Below are 17985 nucleotides of genomic sequence, written 5' to 3' on the forward strand. Positions count from 1 at the left end.
ATTCCACCCGTTGTCACGTGGAAATCGCATTTACTGAGCTTGCAGTAAAGCGAGTTGTCTCGTAGGATCTGTAGTACCGAAGCCACGTGTCCCACGTGGTCTTCTGTGTTGTCCGAGTAAATCAAAATGTCATCGATGTATACAACAACGTATACATCCAGGATGTCTCTTAGTACGTCGTTCAAGAAGAACTGAAAAGCTGCAGGGGGGTTACACTGCCCGAATGGCATCACTCTGTACTCAAAGAGGCTGAACCTCGTCTTGAAAGCTGTCATCCACTCGTCTCCGCAACGCATGCGGACTAGATGGTAAGCCCCTTTCAGATCGAGCTTGGTGTACACACCGGCCTTCTTCACTTGTTCAAGGAGCACGTTGATGAGTGGCAGGGGTATCGATTCTTTATTGTGATGGCGTTGAGCGCCCTAAAGTCTACACAGGCGCGGAGTTCACCGTTTGCTTTAGGGATGAAGAACAGCGGTGATGCTGCAGGTGATCTTGAAGGCCTAATGAACCCAAGTTTTAGCATCTTATCCAGGTAAGCATGGAGGTGGATGTTTTCAGGCTCGGACAATGCGTACAGCCGGCCGCCAGGTATTCTTGCCCCAGGGACTAGGTCGATCTGGCAGTCATAGACCCTATGCGGGGGAGCATTTCCGCTTGGTTGTCATCGAACACGTCTCTGTATTCCAGGTAGGCCTCTGGGAGACTCACCTCTCTTTCCGCTGCGGTGGCCACCACCCACCCTGTGGTCTCCGAGTTCTTGTGTGACCCCTTTGTCCATCTGCAGGACCGAGAACAGAAAGGGGAGTCCATTTGCAGCTCCTGGGTTTCCCAGTTGATCGAGGGGTTGTGTTTTTTCAGCCACGGTAAGCCCAAAATGATCCCATACTGATGTTGAAGTCCATCACCTCCTTGTGTTGTATCCCGTATACCACCTCAACGTCCCCGGTGTGGTGGCTGATGGGCCCAGAAACCAGCCTGCGTCCATCCACAGCAAAGACCTCCTCTGGGACCACGCACATCTGCAGTGCCAAACCAATACATTGTGATTCCTTCTCATCCATAAACAGCCCTGTGGCCCCTGACTCGACCATAACGTAGACCGTAACCCATTTGTTCCGTACCAGAAACTGTAGAGGGATGAACAAGTGTCTGTTGCTCTCTGATGTTTGCAGCTGTGCTGAAGGGATAAAAGCATGACTCCGGGAATCCCCTTCGTTGTTCCGGGACCCCCCTGCCCCTATCATCCTGGTAGATGAGGAAGCCTCCACCACTGGAGCTCCTCAGGTAGATGAAGAGGAAGAAGAAGAGGAGGAGGAGGTGGAAAGCAGTGAGTCAGATGATGACAGAGATAGTCAGGTGCTGGTCAGTAGACTGAACCAGGCTAACTTAAGTCAACTTGGGAATGAATCAGGTAACAACCCATTCAGACCCCCAGGTGGACTTAACCAGGAGCCTAGGAGGAGAAGGATTCACTCAGGTGACTCTGACAACTCCTATGCTTCTAGAGGTTCTCATGGTCACTCCAGAAGGAGGATGACTAGCCCTCAGAGAAGGGAACATGAGACCAAATTGAGAGAATCTCAAATTAGAGAGGCTGAATTGAGAGTCCAGAGACAAGAGTTAGAGATTGCCCTGGCCCAAGAGAAACTTGCTAGAGCAAGACAGCCTAGAGAGAGTGGATTAGGATCCACTGGTGGCAGCAATATCCAGAAGGATAAAGACAGGTCCTTTGATACAAGAAACCTGAGTAAGATTGTGCCCCCCTACAAAGCTGGGGATGATATCCACAAATGGATGACTGCACTTGAGAGAGCCTGCATGGTACAGCAGATCCCTCAGGAGCAGTGGGCAGCAATCTAGTGGCTCTCCTTTGAAGGTAGAGGCAGAGACAGACTCCTCACAGTTAGTGATGAGGATTCTAGAAACTACATGGTCCTGAAGAGTGCTCTGATTGATGGGTTAGGCTTAACCACTGAACAGTACAGGTTAATGTTCAGAGATACCCAGAAGACACAGACTCAGGACTGGTCTGAATTTGTTGAGTGTGCCACTAAGGCTCTGGAGGGCTGGTTGCTGGGAAGTAAGGTTACTGACTATACAGGATTGTATAATTTAATTATGAGAGAGCAAATCTTAAGTAATTGTCAAAATCAGCTTCTACATCAGCACCTGGTTGACTCTGATCTGACCTCCCCACAAGAATTGGGTAGGAGGGCAGACAAATGGGTCAGAACCAGGATCAGGCCTAAGAACCAGGGTGGTGACCAAAAGAAAGAGACTACCAAGCCTCAAGAGAAGGGTGGGGATAAAAGTAAGGAAAAGACTTCCCCAGGGCCCCAAAACTCCAAGAATGGGGGTGGGTCCCAAGACACTTCTACATCCCAGAAAAAGCCTTATTGTCATACCTGTAAACAGGTGGGGCATTACAAAACAGATAGCTGTTGTCCCAAGAATGGCAATAAGGAGAATATACCTCCAGGTAAGGCTCCAACACCTCCTGTCACTGTTAGCAGTGGTCCCCCAGGTGGTGGGAGCACCCCCAAGAATTTGGGTGGGTTTACTTTTGGAGGACAGGTGGACTCTGGCCTATCCAGGTCCCCTAACTCAGATACTCTTGTCTATGAGACTGGCATGGGGTTTGCCAATTTCACAGCTTGCCCAAACACTTTGAGCAAGTATAGACAGGAGCCCATCATCAATGGCTTGAAAGTTGAGGCCTTCAGAGACACAGGGGCTAGCATCACCATGGTGGCTGAATGTCTAGTCCCCTCAAGGCAACTTTTACCTGATGCCAAATATCAGGTGACAAACATTGATGGCATAGAATCCAATCATCCCATGGCAGTAGTCAATCTTAGCTGGGGAGGTGTCACTGGCCCAAAGAGAGTGGCAGTGTCAGCAAACTTGCCTGTAGATTGCCTACTGGGTAATGATTTGGAAATCTCAGCCTGGGCTGAGGTTGAACAGCAAACCCATTCTAGAATGGTAAATCTCCATGGAAAGGTTAGTGGGGCTGTAATGGCTACAGCCCCAATTCAAGATGTCCTTCCTGAAAAGGTTGGGAGGGCTGAGCAAACCTCAGCCCCATCTTTAGATAACTTCCCTCCTGGAAAGAGTAGCAGGGCTGTACTAGTAACAGCCCATACCCAAACTGAGTCTCCTCCTGAAAAGGTTGGTGGGGCTGTGATGGCCACAGCCCAAACTCAAACTGATACCTGGGTAGTGAAGCCTGAAATGATGGATCACTCCACCCAAACAGAGAGCATTGAGGAGGAAGAGAAATCTCCCTCCCACCAGACTTTAGGAAAGGATCAGCCTCCTCAGGGAACTGATCTTACCCCTGATGAAGGAACTGTCCCAGAGGTTGTTAGGCCTGGCCTGACAGAGCCTCTGATGGCAGTAGACCCTTCTCAGGAGGGACCCAGTCTGGAGCAGGTAACCTGTCCCTCTCTACCTTGCCTTACTCAGCCCAGGGCTGCAGAGGACAAGAAGGACAGTGAGACCCAAAGGGCCCCCTGTCAAATAAAGCACCCCCATCAGCAGATTAGGGGCACCGAAACTAGTAGCCCTAGTGAGGTGCAAGCTTTAAAAACTCCTGAGGGATCCCCCTTAAAAGTAGTTAGAGACCTCCTCCAGATGGATATTGTTGGGCACAGCCAAACCTGGGACCCTAAGGGCCCAAACCTGACCTGTCCCTCCAGTAAGCCAAACAGAGGGACCCAGCCTCCAGCTTTAGGTAGCCAGAGGTTGACCCTGAGAGCACAGTGCAACTCAGTCAGAGAAAGAAAGGCACACATGGTGGAGAGTGATTGGAGGAAGCTGAGCCCTACAGAGGAAACTCACTTCAGTACTCCATCCCAACACCAGCCTTTGACTTTGCAAAGACACACCACAGGTAGAGATTCCCTATGGTGGAGACCATCAGATGCCCTTAGGGTGAGGGATTGCTTAGTGGACCATGAGACAGGGGGTTACCAAGCCAGAGCTGGTACTTCCTTATATGGCCACTTAGGCAATATAGGCTTACCTGGTCAAGGATAGCCTTATCTCCTTTCGTTTGGGGGGGGGGGTTATGTAGGAAGGTGGATATCTGACTATGGTTACCCCCAAACTTTTTGCCTGGTGTTTAGCTGGTTTTTGACTTAGTTGGCCTGGGATCCTGCTATTCAGGGCCCCAGGCTGATTGCTCTCTCCTTAAAATGGACTCCATGTACCTTAGGTGCATAACACAATTGGAATTGGTTCACCTTATAGGCCCCTGTAACAGTGTACCATAGGTACCCAGGGCATAGGTGTAGCCAAGGCCTACCAGGGGCTGCAGCATGTATTGTGCCACCCCTGGCCTGGCCTCCATATTTGACACAACTGGCTGATCACTCAGCTGGGGTAAGTCGGTGTAACCACCTCTTACTTAGGTACAGTATGTCTGTGCCTAACCCTAAACTGGACACATATGTTCCTATCAGCCACTCCTATGGAAGGCCTCATCAATCCTGGGGGCAGAGTGCGTGGAAATATGTGAGATGGTGCTCTGGCATGAGCTGAGCCTGTCTGCAGCTGTCGGGAACAACTCCCTAAGCTGTTCCGGGATATTGCCATACCATATACTCTTAAGTGCATTATAATCCTCGCGGTTAAATGCTATCTTTGGTTTGGCTTTATCAAAACATGTCGAGTAAGGTGTCATACGAATTGGAATACTATCCCCTCGCCAATTCTGGCGACGGGGATAGCATTCCACCCTTCTAGAGGGACACGACATGTGCGTAGCCTTAACCCCGGTTAAAGTTAAACAGAGCCTCAGCTTCACAAAATGGACGCTGCCACCACAGACACAAGTCTGGCCTCCTGCTTCTGACCGAAACTCGGCAGATGGTGGCCTGGACAAAGGGTTTCCTGCCTTGGGAGGTGCGAGCACCACCCCAGACAGGATTTTGTGTATTGGGTAGGACAGGGCTGAATAGAATCAGACATGCCCGGGGCACACAAGGTGTCCCCGTGCATAGGCCAGTCCAAACCGGTTCTGGGGCTTTCCAGCCCCAGTCCTGGCGCGGAGCTGGACAAAGGAAAGGGGGTGTAACCGCCCCCCTTCCTGGTTCCTCCCAGAGGAGGGACCTAGTAGGTGATCCACCCCCAGTTTTGGAATAAGAGGGGGAGCAGTGCCATTGCACAGCAGATCATCCCGAAATCAACTTTAAACAAGAAGAAGACTGGACTTCGACATTCTGCTGCACAGAAAACTGAAGAGAATCTCCCTTGTGGCCTAGGAGTGGCCACCCTGTGAACACAGGTACCAACCAGCAACTCGACGTCTGCTTTGCCGCCGCCTCCCGCCGGAGACCAAGCCCAGAGCCCGACAAGAACCAGACTCCCAGACTTCTCAGAGCCCGATCCACAGTCCCTGCAAAGAAGGGACCCGTGGAGGCACCGAGTGACGTGGGACCGGACCTCTTGGAAGACACTCGAAAAGCTGACTGCGCAGCTTCTGAGGCATCCTCGACGTTGTGCTTTGGGGATTGAGAACCCCCACCACCGAGCAGCCCTTGCACCGAAGATCAGCCCTCCAGCATCTCCACGATCTGCGTGGGGCCCTTTTGCATTGTGCCACTCGATGCGCCATCCCGGCCACTAGCCACGTGGTCAGCGGCCATCTTGGCGACAAACCCGAAGATTTAAACAGCAGGTCTGGTTGCTCCAGACCTACCCAAGCTCCTGTGAAAAGGAGCACCCGCTCTGACCTTGCTGGTCCGAGTGAACAGCATCTTTCAACTTCTGCGTGGCTTGCATTTGCCAAGGCCTGTTTGCTCCGATCAGGTCGCCGACACCGCCAACAGCGAGAAGCCTACGTGGGACAGCTCGTGACCGACTCCTGGACGTCCTCGACCCCGGGTATCCACGTGGCTGCAGAAAGAAGCTACCCGACAACGCCTGTTTGCACCCGACATCGCCTGGTTCCAATCTGGTTCCACGGTAGTCACTGGCTAGTGACTTTGAACACTGTCCCCTCTGCTTTCAGGTCTTCACATCTTCAGATCCACCCTTGGATCCACGGGAACTCTTCTCATCGAGCCGCCTGTAGCATCTTCAGCTCCAAGCACCATCGACCAGCGTGACGAAACCCGACACAACTTCGACCCTGTGCACCCGCTTCCTGTGGGTGAGGTAACTCAGCTCCGCCGGTGCTCCTGCACTGGTACACATCCCAAGGGCCTGTGTTTTAAGTTTCAGCTCCGTAGGTCACTCGGAAGGTTCCTAACTTTCTAACTTTGTGCTTTTTACGCACCATAGACTTTGTATTGAGAAGTGCGTGCACTTTGAACACTGCACCCGAGTCCCGTGGGCCTTTCCCGACTTAGTTAACTCCAGTCTCGAATAGCTCCAGCGATTCCCAAGGCCCTAGGCCTCTTCACTTTCCTCCTGGTATCTCTTATACCACTTTCTTAGTATATGGTTTAGGTGGCCCCTAGGGCTCATCCATATTGTGCAACTTTTGTGTATTTTAAACTGTCTTGTGATTTAACGCTTGTGCTTCTGTGCTCATAAAGAGTCCAGGGGATTTTATAGTTAATAAATCAATATATATTTTCAATATATATCTGTGTGGTGTCCCTTTCATTTGGTATTCAAGGGGGTTGTGTATGGTATAACAGCTGGCTTCACATGCCTTTCAGAGTTTAGCCTAAGACTGCTTTGTCCACGTTACCACTAGGATAACTGGTCTACAAGGTTGAATTACAACCATCATCATAAGGGTTGCTTGGCATGATACAAAGTGATCACTAAGAATTAGTGAGCATTATATATCAGGCCAACTTCTCACACCAATCTTCTCCTCCAGCAAGCACATCACCTTTAATTACGTCACGGGACTCCACTGGACAGACCACAGCTGCGTCCACTTTAGCTTCAGAAAGTCCATGACCCACCACCACCTGCAAGGAATTCCCCACCGAAACTGGAACAAAACTACCACCGACCAGCTCACCACATCTCTGAACCAAAAATCCCTTGCCACATCAACGGACCCAAATCAATCTCACAAAGTGGATCACCCACTGCGCTGACGAACTAGCACCCTTGAAAAACCATCCCAACAAGACAGGAAGCAAAAAAGCCTCCTGGTTCAACGACGACCTCAAGAACTCCAAAAAGAACTGCCGCACCCTTGAGAAAACCAGGCGAAGAAACCCCACCACAGACAACATGACCGCCCTCAAGAACGCCACCCGCAAACACCACCAGCTAATCCGCACCACCAAGAAATCAGCGTTCAAGGATCGATTAGACAACAACGCTCATAACAGCAAGGAACTCTTTAGCATTGTCAAAGAGCTCACCAATCCCAATGTCGGCAGCAACAACATCACTCCCTCTCAAGACCTCTGCGACTCTCTAGCCTCGTTCTTCATCAGCATGATGGCAGACATACACAACAGCTTCGGCGACCAGTCCACTCCCCCACCACCGAACCGAAGCCCCCCACCAACACCCTCCACGCCTGGACCCCGATCAGCACTGAAGACACCATCCGCATGATGAACTCCATCCACTCCGGATCGCCAACCGACCCATGTCCACATTACATCTTCAACAAGGCTGACTCCGTCATCGCACCCCAACTTCGGGACATCATCAACTGCTCATTCGACATCGCTTCCTTCCCGGAAAGCTGGAAACATGCCGAACTCAGTGCCCTCCTGAAGAAACCTACAGCAGACCCCACCAAACTTAAAAACTACCGCCCCATCTCACTCCTCCCGTTCCCTGTCAAAGTCCTAGAGAAGACCGTTAACAGTCAGCTCGCCACCTTCCTTGAATCAAACAATTCCCTTGACCCCTCACAATCCGGCTTCCGAGCCAACCACAGCACCGAGACCGCCCTCATCGCAGCTACAGACGACATCCGGACCCTGCTCAACAACAGCGAAACAGCGGCCCTCATCCTCCTGGACCTCTCCGCAGCGTTCGACACGGTCTGCCACCGCACCCTTGTACATCGCCTCAGGGACGTCGGGATACAGGATAAGGCATTAGCTTGGATCATCTCGTTCTTCGCCGGAAGAACACAGCGAGTCCGCCTCCCCCCTTTCAGATCAGAGGCCACCGAAGTCATATGCGGCGTTTCACAAGGATCATCGCTCAGCCCCACCCTCTTTAACTTCTACATGTGCCCCCTCGCATCCATCGCATGCCAACGGAACCTCAACATCACCTCCTACGCAAAGACACCCATCTGATCCTCTCCCCCACCAAAGACCCAACCACCCCTAAAACCAACCTACAGGAAGGGATGAAAGACGTAGCCGAACGGATGAAGAATAGCCGCCTAAAACTGAACTCTGACAAGACAGAAGTCCTCATCCTAGGCACATCTCCCTCTGCCTGGGATGACTCATGGTGGCCCCCGGCACTAGGCAACGCACCAAAACCAACGGACCATGCTCACAACTTGGGATTCATCCTAGACTCCTCCCTCTCGATGACCAGACAAATCAATGCCGTCTCCTCATCATGCTTCAACATCCTACGCATGCTCCGAAAGATCTTCCAATGGATCTCCACTGAAACAAAGAAGACAGTCAACCAAGCACTCGTCACCAGCCGTTTGGACTACGGAAACACCCTTTACGCCGGAACCACAGCCAAATTGCAGAAAAGACTTCAACGTATTCAGAACGCCTCCGCTAGACTCATCCTAGACATACCCCGCCACAACCATATATCCAGTCACCTGAGAGACCTTCACTGGCTCCCCATCAACAAAAGAATCACGTTCTGTCTCCTCACCCACGCACACAAGGCACTCAACGACCTAGGTCCCAGATACCTCAACACTCGCCTGACCTTCTACACCCCCACCCGCGATCTTCGATCGTCCAACTAAGCCCTCGCCACGATTCCACGCATCTGGAAAGCCACCATGTGAGGAAGATCCTTCTCCTACCTGGAGGCCAAGACCTGGAACTCCCTCCCCACCCACCTCCGTCTCACACAGAACCACCTCTCCTTCAGAAAGCAACTCAATACCGATCAGTAGTGAACTCATCTCCCTTAAGCGCCATGAGACCCTCCGGGTGAGTAGCGCGCTATACAAATGTTTGACTTGATTTGACTTGAAACAGAGTTCACTTGTTATACAGAGATATGGTTCCATAATAATGTGACCGAAGTATCATCTGATAAAAAATACATTCCTAGTAGAGTTAATCATAGCATACCAACAAGAGAATCATGAGAAGGAGGTACAAGAGTGTACGTTTTACTACCTGACCACCCAGAAAAGACAATGAGTGTCTAAATATATGTAAATGGCTTCTTTTACAATGACTATAAAGGAACCTAAATGGGGCTGTTTGCCAGTAATGGTTTGAATTCCTTCAGTATATTGTTTGATATCTGTATTTCAGAAATACACAGATTGTTGTCCTATATAAAAGAACGTCCAACCATGCACGATATGGTCGTTTGACGTAGTATTTTTCCATTAGTGGCTGTTATTTATTGCAGATGATTGTTATGCTGTATGAAGTTTGACCACTAAACTTACCACTGTTACATTACCTCCGTTCAATTCAGTTATTAGAGCCATGTGAAGGGTTGTTCTAATCTGTTCTTTTTTAGGTATCGCCAAAAAAGCGCAGGTACTGCCTCTTACGAGACCTTTTATCACCTCACCGGGGGGGCTTAGGAGAAACCCTTAAATTACCATTGGTCGGTTTCCATGTCACTCTCATTATGCTTGCTTCTCATTTGTCAGCTTCTGTAGTGTTCCTTCCCCTTTGTATGTTTTTTCCTTTCCTCGAACATGAACACGTCCTTACACTGCTAATTTGTCAGGCGCTACTTGTATCTTTTGTTAACACATTTTACAAAAGTGCGTGTGTTTTTCAGCTACCTCCCATGTATGCCTTACCCCTCTGTTTACCTCATCCCTGCTCCTTATGCCTACCCTACGTCCATTGTCCATGTGCTTGCCCCAGCTCCCTGCCTACACTTCCATTGACTGTGTGCATGTCTCATGCATCTCCCAACATCATCTTGACCCCGCCCCCATAGCCACCTGTCTGTTGTAAGTGAGCTGGACTCCAGCCCCTCCCAAACACCCTTTGTTGTCCATATGCTTGCCTTAAACATCTCCTTCCCACCCTCCATTGTCTGTGTGCTTGACCCCAGACCCTCCTGCCTAGCCAACATTTCAGAATATTATGACCTAAACAGCATCTGACAAATATATTGCTTTTACAAAATACCATTCCGCCCTTCCATTGCTTCAAAAACATTGTTATGCTCTTGGAGTTAACCTGAGTTTGGAGTTGCTGCCAAGAGCATCAGGCCCTCCCTCTAGTCACAGACAACTGGAAAGTCTTCATCTGAAGTCCTGTCCTTCACAAATCAAACACTGGAAATGTTGCCTTGACACCTGTTCAGTAACACACTTTCCTTTTTTTCTTCTAACCATTTACCCCCAGGCTAAGATGCCATGTGCCAAAATGAACTAGCCTTGCCAAAGCCAATAGGTACCACCTTGTAGGACAATTGGCTTTGCCAATCCTTTTTGGCTATTCTGTGTGGCTATAAAGAAACAGTTTGATTATATGCCTGACTCATAATTGTGTGGGTGTTTCTTATGTTTTTATTTACCTAGCCGATATGGATTATTACATGAAAAACAGAGCACAAGAACACTGTTTTAATACACAGCACAAAAGTGCTTAAACAAAAAAAAATTATCGCCAGGTTGTGAGAGTGGGTTGTGAGATGGGGTGGGACACAAGTAACATGTTGGGAGGGAGGAGAATCAACAAAAAGAAAGAGAGTAACATGGACCACAGAGGACATATTGACTGTCAAGGGTCACATGACTAGTTCTTGTGGGGGAGAGAAACCTATTGGCGAGCAAAAATACAATGGAGGTGCTGGAGAAATGCATACAGGGGAGATATCTGGAAAACACATGGACTTTCAATTAGTCCTAAACAAAAATGGAAAAAAGTAGTCTCCTAAACACAAGGAGTGAAAGTGACCCAATTAAAAAACGGTAACAAGGCTATTCTCCATGGAAGGAACAAATACAAGATTGAGAAATAGGAACACAAATAAGAAGCAGTCAAAAAAGATTGATAGTAAAGCCAATTAATGGTAAGCAATGGTTGGACTGCAAAGCTCAGTCTGTTCTTGCTAAGTTCATAATATATGTTTCACAACTGGATGGCTTGCACTGTCTTATAGGTTCCGCCAAGGAGTAAGAAAAAGGCTTCCTGAAACCAAACAGGAGGTTTGAGTCACTGTGTCAGGAAGCATTCTGAAGACAAACAAGCAACTAACGCTTTAATCATTATTGTGCTCCTTACTTAAAAAAAAAAATTATAGAATGAGATAACATGTAATATTGATTTGTGGATATATATTGTATTACTCAATGACTCTCAGTCTATACCTCCTTCTTAAATTAGCGTTCATTAGGGAAGCTAATGAGACATCTTTCTTTGTCCTCCGAGGGGACTCAGCAAAGGCAACGAAGAGGCAATTCTTTGTGTCACAAAAGCTGCAGTTTCTCCCTAAGATCCATCTGAGACGTTTTATTTACAGAGATTGTAATCAGTAACCAACTCTCTTTTTTACTTCAGATTCCCCTGACTGCTGGCCTTGTCCTGAAGACCACTGGCCCAATGCAGAGAGAACCCGATGTGATCTAAGAACTGTTGAGTTCCTCTCCTTTGAGGAGCCTTTGGGAATCACACTTTCATGCCTCACCAGCCTCCTATTACTTCTCACTCTTCTTGTTCTCTGCATCTTCAAGAAGTACCAGGACACGCCAATTGTCAAAGCAAACAATCGAGAACTCAGCTACGTGCTTCTCATCGCCCTCATGCTCTGCTTCCTTTGTCCTTTCACCTTCACTGGTCATCCCATGAGGGCCACCTGTATGATCCGACAAAACTCATTTGGGATTATCTTTTCCATCAGCATTTCCACCATTCTGGCGAAGACCATCACTGTGATTATAGCGTTCAATGCTCGCGATCCCACCAGCCGCTCTTCAAGGTGGCTTGGGACTAGAATGCCCGTTGGAGTGGTCCTTCTGTGTTCATTTACTCCAGTCCTGATTTGCACAGTCTGGCTGCTTCTTGATCCCCCATTCCCAGTGAAGATACAGATACAGGACACCACCATCATCCAGTGTGACGAGGGCTCTGTTCTCTTCTTCTATCTGATGTTGGGATATCTGGGCTTGTTGGCCACTGTCAGTTTTGTGGTTGCATTTTATGCCCGTAATTTGCCTCAGAGTTTTAATGAGGCCAAGTTCCTCACCTTCAGTATGCTTGTGTTTCTAACGGTCTGGGTCTCTTTTATCCCAGCGTATCTCAGCACCAATGGAAAGTATTTGGTGGCCGTGGAGATCTTTGCCATCTTGTCATCGAGTGCAGGACTATTGGGTTGTATCTTCATTCCTAAATGTTACATCATCCTTTGGAGGCCGGATATGAATACAAAACAGTACTTAATGCAAAGGCCTACTTCCAAATGGCAAAACAATCTGTAATTATTGTATACAACATTCTATTTGTACAACCTCTCTTCTTGTCGTGTATGTATCAGATAAGACCAGCATTGCAGTTAGTGAAGTAAATCAGGGTTCCCAAGGCCTACATGCTCCGAAGATAACCCACTCACACTCAAGAACTGTTGGCACGGAAACTGTAAAAGGCAAAGAACAAGTTTATTAAGACCCCATGGGGTGGTGGTACACTCAAACAGCACCCTTTGGTAATGCAAGAGGTATCACACCGAACACCGGTGTGACCCCAATTTATATACAGTTTTGGGGCAATAAAAGATAGGCGGCACAAGTTAGAACACATTTTAGGGACATATATGGTCATGTTTTGGAACACCGCCAGCTCATTGGAGGGGGCACAACTCCGCTGGTCAGTTTGGCGCACATTCCTAAAGGCTTACTGGTCAGTGGGGACTGCGCATGTGCAAGCTTGACCAGTACTAAAAATAGCCTGTTGCTGGGCAAACTGAAGTGGTCAGTGAAACGGACAATGGACTAAAGGGCACGCCGGCCACGAGGCCGCTTATGATCTAAGATGGCCGCCGCAGTATTCAAAATGGCGTTTTCGTATACAGCCAATTTAAGGAGGACAGCGTGTAGTTTCAGCTAATCGCTAACGCGGCCATGCAAATTACGACAGACGACCCTTTTAGCGTTTAGCTGAATCTACCTCATAGTGAACATAATCAGGATGTTCGTCCTCGATGTCAATTAACATTATTTGAGTTACCTCTTTATGAAGCATCACTTTGTCATGGGCAAGAGCTCGTCTTGATGGTATGCAAACTGATAGACACATAGAACATAAGGCTGGGCCACATTGAATACATAAGCATATAAAAAACATTGCTCCCACGATTATACATAGAATCGTCAACAGTTTCCAGCCCCAAGTAGCAAGCATGGACCAGAACCATCCTGAAAGTGTCCAAGTTCCATTGTCCGGATGTATCTCAGCTGCGATCTTGTGGAGCTTAGATATGGCATCATAAACAGATGGAGAATTGTCCGGTACGTATACACAACAGCTGCTTCCGATAATTTTACATGCCCCCCCCACGATCAGCCAAAACTACGTCCAACACCATCCTGTTTTGTAGCGTAACAATTCTAGAAATTTGTAGTTCCTCAGTGATGTTTCCCAAGGCAATGGCAGTGTCATTTGCTACAGCCTCAACAACACGTGTCAGTCGTCTTATTTTCCGGCTGTTCAGTGCAGCCCCCACGAAGGAGAATAGTCCCAAATTAAAGTCCACATACTGTTGCAAGGCAGTATCAGTCTGATCAATGTCATCAAGAACAACAGTCCGCTTAACCCTATTCAGGACGAAATCATGATATAAAGTATAATCATTGTGATACATTGGTGGGGCAATGAATACAGGAGGTAGTACAAACGATACATAGCACGTGCCCAACCATCCCAATGGAAGCTGATGGTAACCCTTCGTTCCACAAATGAAGTATGTGTTTCGTGATGCTACAAATGAGATGCCATTCGGGCTACCAAAGGTAAGAGTAGTGTTACATTCGCTTTTCCCTACTGCAATCGAACCCTTATTTCTAATGCACAAATCGGCTTTAGTAGCAATAACATTAATAACATGTGCGCTGGATACATTAACATTCCTCTGGTTACTATACACTTGTGGGGCGGAGACATTATCGGGCCTGTACTCTTCCCATTCAAATCGAGTGCCCTCAGCCCGTGGAAACCCATCCTTGTCATGGGAGCATACTTTATTCAAACGGAAAAGCACCCCCCCTTTTGTTGGCCATCTCAAAGTAAAGAGGAGGGTGTACCAGGCGTTGCATGATCCATTATGTGAAAACGGGAGTGGAATGAGTGGGGTGCCCCCTCTCTTCTGGTGCCCTGGCAACATCCCACACACCCAGCAATTTGAGGTATTGGTCATGTTATGTGTGTGATGAAGAATCTGAATAAAACTGTTATTTAGATACGTTTGCCGATGTCGTTCTTCATGAAAGGGTAATGTAAAGTGAAAATGTTCAGATGGAGCCGGGGTAGTCGGCAGCAAATGTTCACGTACAGGCACCACAAGTTCAACTACCCAGGCTATCACAGCTATTACCACAATAGTCAGAACAAAAAGAAAGGCACCCATTATTCGTTTATCTCGTGATGCCGTTGATGCCATAGCTCAGGAATGTTCGTGCAAAGTCTTAAATAGTACAAGTTGTTCACAGAGTCTCAGATACACGTGCGAGTATACCTAAAAAAAAAGAAAAATGCGGTGCTGAACTCCAAGGTAGCCGTTGTTTTCTTCTCCGGGCCAAGACGGGTGTCGCTACACTGGCAGAACTGATCCCCCCCCCTTGGAATTCCCGGTTTCCGTTTCACAAACCTGGAGCGGTAACCAACCAGTCTTTAAAAAAAAAAGAGACAAACAAAAAATCTTCTTATCGAGGACGCAGGTTGTAGCGCTCTCGTCCGGCAACAGCGTGGTCCGGGAAGGCTCCCTCGACTTCGGCCGACGTCACAGCTGGGCTCTTTTCTTTCTCCAAGATCTCTTTGTAGTCGGTCAGCACAGCAGGAGTCACCAAATCCGGAGAGACACGGCAGCAGTGTGTCGAATGCACCCACCGCTTCCTGTTGGTCACTCGTACAGCGGTTCGGGTTGCAAGGAGGACCTGTTCGGGGCCCTTCCACCTGGGCTCCAGACTGCTTGCTCTCTCAAACGACCGAATCATGACGTGGTCCCCAGGACGGAGACCATGGCCCTCTCCAGAAGAGTTGTCAGGGAGCGCTTCTCGAACCTGTTGATGAATAGAAAGTAAATCATTTGTTAATCGTGCCAAATAGTCGTTCATCATAACACAAGGCACATCATGTATTAATCGCGGCTTAGGCACCCCCCAGATGTTCATGGGGCGCCCAAACACCACCTTATAGGGTGTAAGGCCAGTTCGTGAATGGGGTACTGATCTAAGAGAGAGCAGTGCTAGCGGCAAAGCGTCTGGCCACTTCAACGATGTAGACGCCACAATTTTGGCCAGCTTAAGTTTCAACGTAGCATTGTACCGCTCAACCAGACCTGCCGACTGAGGGTGGAATACAGCGTGGAACTTTTGCTGAATCCCTAACCCCTTCAGTACATACTCCACAATCTTTCCAACAAAATGAGGCCCATTATTGCTCCACAGAAATTTGCAAACTCCAAAGCGAGGAAAGAATTCCTTAAGCAACACCTTAGCTGTTGTCAAAGCCGTATTGTCTTTCGTGGGGAAGGCCTCAACCCATTTGCTAAAGGCACATACCACCACTAGGACATACTTCAGGTTATTGCAGCGCTCGAGTTGGATGTAGTCCATTTGGAGTACCTCAAATGGTGCAGAAGGTGGAACAAACCCTCCTTTCGGAGTATGGGTCCCCTTTCTAGGATTGTGCTGTAAACAAACCAGGCAGGTCTGCACTACTCTCTTCGCCGTATTAGCAATCTCAGGATTTTCCCAAACTCGTGTTAACAGCCGAGTGATTGCAAGAGCTCCGACATGCGCCAGTCCATGAGTCATCTGGACCATCGTCTGCAAATAAGCCGCAGGCAATTTCCATTTTCCCATGTCTTTACTTCTCCAACAACCCTCGTCATCTAGTACCCCATCTGCTGCCCATGCCGCAAGTTCAGATTCAGTAGCTGATTTTTGAATGTCCAATATTTCTGCTCTAGCATCACTCCATCGCTCAGCCTGCGATTGTACCACATATATGGGGGAGCTAGTTCGGGACATAGCCGTTTGTCTTGCTATACTGTCTGCAAAAGCATTTCCTTGGCCCACTTTATCCGTGATCTTTTTGTGAGCACTGCATTTTACTATCGCTACTTTCTTTGGGCCAAGCAACGCATTTAGGAGATCACGCACTAGCTCTCCATGCAAAATGTGTTCTCCGTGAGATGTCAAAAACCCACGCTCTCTCCAGAGTAGCCCGAAGTCATGTGCTACTCCGAAGGCGTATCGGCTATCTGTATATATGTTCACACATAGGCCAACACTCAATTCGCAGGCTCTTGTTAAGGCTATCAGCTCTGCTGCCTGAGCCGATTTCTGTGGTATCCTAGCTGTTTCTACCACTGTCTTAAGTGTCGTGATCGCATAGGCTGCGGAAGTCGTACCATCTGGCAGCCTTACACACGATCCATCAACCCACAGTTCCCCATCCACATCTGGAAGTGGCACATCCTGTAAGTCGACACGACCCTTTGTCTGTTCCTCGGTCAGGAAAACACAATCATGATGTTTTTCTTCCTGACCCTCCTCGGCCGGATAGGGCAATAAAGTGGCAGGGTTCAAAGTAGCGCATCTTTTCAATGTAATATGTGGGGCCAAAAGTGTCAGCTCATATCCTGTTAGCCGTGCACTCGTGAGGTATTGGGTCTTTGTTTGGTTAAGCAGAGCATTTACTGCGTGAGGAACTAACACCAGTTTATGTGATAACACTATTCCCTCACTCTGTCGTATGGCAACTGCTGTGGCTGCTACCGCTCGAAAACACCCAGGCAATCCTCGTGCTACAGGATCCAGAATGGCAGAGAAGTATGCACAGGGTCTCTGCTTATCCCCGTGTAATTGCACTAACACTGACAACGCGCACACATCATTCTCGTGCACGTACAATGTGAAAAGTTTCGTGTAGTCTGGTGTACCTAACACGGGTGCGGAACAAAGGGCCTGCCTCAACTGTTCAAAAGCCCTCTGACATTCATCTGTCCATTCTAGGGGCATTGGTGTAGCTTTGGACAATAACGCTAGCAATGGTTTTATGATGTGTGAAAAACCCATGATCCACTGTCTACAAAAGGACGTCAACCCTATGAAGGCACGTACGTCTCTCTGCGTGCGGGGGACTGGTGTGTCTAAAATCGCTTGAATCCGATCAGATGTTAACGCACGCCCCTCCTTAGACAACAGATGACCGAGGTAGGTCACCTGAGGTCTACAGTATTGAAGCTTTTTCTTCGAAACCTTATGATTGTTCTGTGCCAAAAAGGAAAGCAACGCAAGTGTACTTTGTTCACATTGTGCGTAAGAGTCAGCAGCAAGCAGAAGGTCATCCACGTACTGAATGAGAGCAACGCCAGACTGCAATTTAAAAGAATCCAGCTGCCTTTTCAAAGCCTGGCTGTAGATGCTAGGGCTTTCAGTATAACCTTGGGGAACACGACAAAATCTATACGATTTATTATTTAGCGTAAAGCCAAACAGGTATCTGCTATCAGGATGGACAGGGATGGAAAAGAACGCATTCTTCAAATCAATTACGCTAAACGTGGTGGCCATGGGTGGGACCAATGTAAGCAAGGTTGTAATATCAGACACCACCGGGTATTGGGGAATGACAATTTTGTTGATCTCCCGCAAATCAATAATAAAGCGATAGACTTTGTCGTCAGTATCTCTCTTAA

At 48.3% G+C, this 17985-nt stretch overlaps 1 protein-coding gene across 1 annotated transcript; it reads left to right on the top strand.

The window, feature by feature from the left end:
- Nucleotides 1-305: 305 nt before the first annotated feature.
- LOC147718193 (vomeronasal type-2 receptor 116-like) lies at nt 306-12547 on the top strand. Its single transcript, XM_086967157.1, has 3 exons — nt 306-535; nt 9625-9644; nt 11631-12547. The coding sequence occupies exons 1-3, from the start codon at nt 306-308 to the stop codon at nt 12545-12547; spliced, it is 1167 nt and encodes a 388-aa protein (XP_086823283.1).
- The last annotated feature ends 5438 nt before the right edge of the window (nt 12548-17985 follow it).

Source organism: Lissotriton vulgaris, chromosome 4_1 (assembly GCF_964263255.1).
Source record: "Lissotriton vulgaris chromosome 4_1, aLisVul1.2, whole genome shotgun sequence".
In the NCBI taxonomy this organism is placed as follows: domain Eukaryota; kingdom Metazoa; phylum Chordata; class Amphibia; order Caudata; family Salamandridae; genus Lissotriton; species Lissotriton vulgaris.